The 5,289-nt window shown below is 34.8% G+C and overlaps 1 protein-coding gene across 1 annotated transcript; it reads right to left on the minus strand.

Moving 5' to 3' along the window:
* Nucleotides 1–754: 754 nt before the first annotated feature.
* On the minus strand, nt 755–1,220 carry LOC108360841 (uncharacterized). The gene is made up of 2 exons (XM_017613284.1): nt 1,087–1,220; nt 755–1,026 (listed from the first exon to the last, which is right to left on the minus strand). The coding sequence occupies exons 1-2, from the start codon at nt 1,163–1,165 to the stop codon at nt 755–757; spliced, it is 351 nt and encodes a 116-aa protein (XP_017468773.1). The 5' UTR covers nt 1,166–1,220.
* Nucleotides 1,221–5,289: the final 4,069 nt, after the last annotated feature.

Genomic DNA, 5,289 nt, shown 5'->3' on the forward strand with positions numbered 1-5,289 from the left:
GTCAAACTACCAAGTCACCGCAATAGATGCCAAAATACAACGCTGATATATATTGCTCTCTATATTCTAACCTTTGTGTCAAGATATAAACTCAATCCTGTGAAGACGGGCAGTTACAGACAGCTGTCACAAACTATCACCAGCCTCCGCGGGAAAGCGTTTATTAACCGAAAAAAAGTAGGAAAACAGACCTGCAGAAACCAGTGACAATCAGCGACACTGTCCGAAAGGAACACAGCTGTCGCAAAATTTCAGACCTTCCATGCAGTTTTGGTGTTGCCGTACGCTCTAGAAAAATTATTAGATGGTGAAATTTATGGCACGCTACCGGGTGCGCTATACGCCGAAGAATAAAGTATTTATATTTTGGGCGGCGAACAGTAACAAAATATTAAAACAAAAAATTACTTCAAAAACTACATATTTACACAATATTTACATATATTTTATATATTATGGTTATGGTTATTATGTATGCCATCAGTCAACCATGTATGTATGTAAATTTTATGTCTAATAATTTTTTTATTGTGATTGTTCAAGTGTTCAACGTCGCACAGTCGTACAGCCCCATACATTTTTTGGAAAAATAGAAGGAGTCGGCGTATAACCTCAATGTTCCGTGTGCAACATTTATGGAGACAAATCAAGAAAAAAACATACCTCTTATACAGTGTTACCAACCTCTCAGAAAGTTTCCCCCCAAATATTTTTCAAAACCCCCTAAAATTAGCCTAAAATCAACAAAAATCCCCTAAAAAACACATTTGATTAGCGCATAGAAAAATCCATTTATAAATGCAGCTATTTTTAATTCAGCAATTTTTATATTATCAGTCACTGTGGGTTTAAAAGTGGAATCCAACTTTTTACTTTGAAGAGCTGATTTGTCTTTTAGTACCGCATTCTCGTGTTTCTTGCTTCTAGAATGTTGAACCAAACCCTTTTTATGAGCTGATAGTGTTGTGCGACAATATTTACAGAACGCCGAATCCGATCGTCCAGCGGGATCAGGTGCGATCCAAGCTGTTAATAATAATAATAATTTTATATAAATGAAAAGGTATACATATGTATATTAAAAACCTTTAAGTTCATCTTCACTTTCCCACTTTTTTGTATATTTTTGGCAATAGCCGGTAGAAACTTTGTATGCTTTCGACATTTTCTGCCGTTACCATCAATTTTAAATACTAGAAAGGCAACATCGTAATCGATTAATTGGAAGATAAACGTTGCCATATCGAATATCCATATATTTTTATGAGCTGTAAGTAGCTCGATAAATCGGTAAGCAATCATTTTTTTTATACAATTACGCAAAAAAGATGGGTTTTTATTTGCCGTAACAAAAACTCATCACTTAGGAAATTAAATTCAACCAACCAATAGTAAGCATGCAATTTTTCTCCCTAAAGATTACCCTAAAAAAAATGTCACCCCAAAACATCCCCTGTTTACAAAATTTCCCCCTAAATTTAGGGGGAAATTCCCTAAGTTGGTAACACTGCTCTTATATAAACCTAACCTCATAAACGTCTTAAAAATGCAATAAAAAGTGTACCGATGCATATATAACTCTGAAATTTCGCCCATATGTTGGTAATAATCAGGGAATGGATTTTATGGAAATTGCCTTTTTTTCTGCTAAAGAGATAGAGTATATTCGACTAAGAATGACCACGATTTAGCTTTCCCTGATTCCATATATACATATCTGGATTTGCCTTTTTTTGCCTTTTTTAAGATATTCGCCTTTATTAACTTTAATTGTAAAGGGCAAGGAAAAAGCCCTTATTTCTGATAATATGAAAGTTTTAAACGTTCCACATTTAAATTGGGCGCCACTTGTATCAACTCACGTCGAGCGCACGTTTAGTACATTTAAGGCTTTTATTCGCGAAAATCTAATAAAAATGCTGCCAGAAAACTTCAAAATACATCTTGTGGTTCAATGTTACTACAGCTATAGAGATTAAAGTTTTGCGAGTTAAAACCTCAAATGGAGAAAATAGTCAAAGATTCAAAGTACAAATTTTTGATATAATGAAACTATGGAGTTCATAGTTTTTCTCTTTCTACTTGTAAAATAAACATTTCTAAAATACATGTATTTTTTGACTATTTTTCGGTGTTTGTCTTTATTTAGTGCCTTATTTTGCCTTCTAGTGCCTTTTCCTGCCTAGGTTTTAGGTCCTAAAAATCCGTTCCCTGGTAATAACCCTCCAGTACTGCTGGAGCCAATCACTACTTTTGAACCGCTACTGCACCTACTCCTCGGTAAGTAGCTACTCTATTAACCCCTGGTAGTGCACATGGTTGTGCAGAGTCGAACCCGCGAAAAACTACGACAGAGGGCGCCCATAAATCACGCAAGTGACTGCTTTAGTAACTCCCGGTATTGCAGAGAGAGCCGATGGTGACTACCGCCTAGGACATTGCCTTGTAAAAGTAATATTTGAAATACACTGCAAGTAGTCGGTCGGTAATTGACCCGGTTTATCAGGTAGCTACCGATTCAGCAGTCCTGTAGTCGCTCCCCCATACTGCAGGGAATGTTGTGCGTGAACTCCAAAAAAAATGGAATTAATGGGATTATTTTAACACATATCCCCGATACAAAGCTTAACCTAAAAATGCCTTTAAAATACCATAAATGCCATCATTATTATGTAAGGTTACGTTAAAAGTTGGAAATATGAGCCAATTGTTAGTTGCTCCTGTTCGCGCTTTCTGTTGAACACGTTTCGCGCATAGGCGGTGAGCGCGCATGCTCACGATGCGTGCGCGCTGTGACAAATGTTGCTCTTCAATAAATGCAGTTTTTGAAAATATAAACGAAATGGAAAACACTGATTGAGAACATATTTTTAATGCAACTTGAATATTTATAATGTTTAAATTAAAAAAAAATTGGTTTCTTAATTATAAAAATATTTTTCTTTTTAAGCTCTAATGTCACTACGCTTACAAAAAAAAATTTCATCAACTTTCGTCAAATACTTTAAGAGAAAATGAGTTTTGCAAATAAAGATTGCTTATAAAAACTTAAAAAATTAAAATTTTTCTAAAAGATTCTCAGAATCCCGTTCACATCTATAAACCCCTCTACTCACAAATTTTGACGCGAAAATTCGATCTGGACTGAAATCCGAGGTCCAGTTGAGAAATTTTCACCCATTACCAGGCATGGGCAGAGAACGAGCACACGCTCAAAGAGCATAACCATCGCGTTTACGTATACAAGCAAGAGCGTAACGAGGAGAACGCGGCAGCATGCAAATTGAATTAGGCACACTAACACATTCTCACTTTTAGCGAACGCTTGTTTGTGGTAGTGCCCACCTCTGCCCATTACTAAACAATTTTTAAGTACTGTGCGCCATTGGACGACGTTCTTCACCGAACCACTAAGGCTATTCAGCATTGACGCTAGTTCGCTCCACTTCTTGTCGCAGGCCGATTTGCCATGAAGCTTCTGGAACCTTGATCCTGCCAATCCCAGCGTTTCCGTCAAAAAATCCACCATGCGACTTAGTTGTTCCGCTGTGGTCCGGCTTCTCTTTGGACGAAGCCATTCTATAATATGCGAAAATGGTTATGTCTAATAATACAAAATAAATAAACGTTTTATTTTACTTACTTTCTGTAAAAAATATATTAAAATATCCAGAAAACTATGTGTATATCACTTTGCAAGCAAGGAATTTATTTGTTTTTCGTCATTCTTGTTTGTGCTTTTCGCATTTTTTTTTACGTTTCGTTAAGATGTGATGCCACCTTTCTTTCATTTAAATAAAAAGAAAATGTCAGCTGTTTGGTGTCGCTAAAAAAGAGTTACCGAATAACACAATTGTTACTGCAAACCACAAAAATCGTTATCTGAGACCTCGACAAATCGTATCGTTAAGAGTTAGTGAATTGCAATACTGGCTTCCATTTTTCGCTTGGCAGCAACACTATGGATTGGCAAAAGCCAAACCGAATTTCCCGTAAAGTACGCAATCATATACATATATGTAAAATTTGGTTTGCCGGGTGGAAAAAGATGTGTTTTGGTCTAAAAATAAGCTGCGCAAAATTTTATTCGAATATGATAACTCTAAGTACTTGCGCGTTGCATTTGAAAATTTAGAAAACCATATGCATTCTGGGAAAATTTTTTTTAACAAAATAGTTGAAAGTCGAGAAATTTGTAGTCATTTGCCATGTAAAATAACATACACAATCTGAATATGAGGTCAAAAATTAAAACAGTAGAATAGGTTTTAAGAATTTGCGAAATTATCGCTTTTTTCCAAATTGAGAAAACAGCATGTTCAATTTTTTCCAAAAATATCCGGTTGTGATTATCACACCGCAAAAAGATCTCCACCAGATTAAAGGTCTTTGAAATCCCTACGAACCTGCTATACAATGTTTTGCAATCAAATTATCAGTTTAAGAGTTATCTGCCAATTTATTAGTGAAATCGGACTCAATTTTAAGTCGCATCGTTATTCTACTGTGAATTACACCTAAAAGCTGCAAACTTTTTGTTCTTATTTTTATGCTATGTTAAAGCTTATTTGATTTCAAAGTATATAGATCCAAATTTTTTGCAAATCGATTTGAAAATAGAAAAGTTATAGCAAATTTAGTAAATGACATTGGATTCAAGCAACGTATCGATACTGTACAGCACATTTGATTGTAAAATAAATTAAAATATCATTTCCAGTGGCATGTTATGCACATCGCAATTAGAAAAACAGCTGACAATAGGTTTGTTTCATTAAGCAATAGTTTTAAATATTTTTTAACAATTGTTACAAATTATTATTATTATTAGCAAAAAAGTTGATAAAATAAGATGGGATGTTGGACCGCATGTTCGAAAATCCCCACCTAGAAAAGCAAATGCTAGCTGAAGCAGCTCCTTGTAATCCCCGCGAATCTGGACTTTCTGAAGCTCGTACGTACAAAAATGCTTTGTCTTCCCACTGCAGCATAGTATATTTTATTTAAAAGAAAACATTCGACATTTGCTATTTTGTTTGTCCGTAAACTATAGGCTTAAGTTGTTCTTTAAAATGTCCACAGATATATATGTATATTTCTTCCTGGAAAATTGTATTCTTTATCCTGTAGAAACTTTATGTTATTTTTCTCTCTAAATTTATCCCTTTTTTATAAATTTTTTTGCAGTTTTTTCGTATTAAACCGCCAAGCCGTGATAATTCGTAACAATTGTTCCAAACTATTACAAACTATTGCTTAATAAACAAGCGGTTATTAGACATTCTTTTA

Source organism: Rhagoletis zephyria, unplaced genomic scaffold, assembly GCF_001687245.7.
Source record: "Rhagoletis zephyria isolate East Lansing unplaced genomic scaffold, Rhagoletis_zephyria_1.1 Rzeph_scaffold_00639, whole genome shotgun sequence".
In the NCBI taxonomy this organism is placed as follows: domain Eukaryota; kingdom Metazoa; phylum Arthropoda; class Insecta; order Diptera; family Tephritidae; genus Rhagoletis; species Rhagoletis zephyria.

What these genes read in the sequence shown, in the direction of transcription:
- LOC108360841 (XM_017613284.1), bottom strand. Translation starts at nt 1,165, where the DNA reads ATGTCGAAAGCATACAAAGTTTCTACCGGCTATTGCCAAAAATATACA. An exon ending in AAGTGAAGATGAACTTAAAG is followed by an intron (nt 1,027 to 1,086) that starts GTTTTTAATATA and finishes TATTATTAACAG; the next exon opens with CTTGGATCGCACCTGATCCC.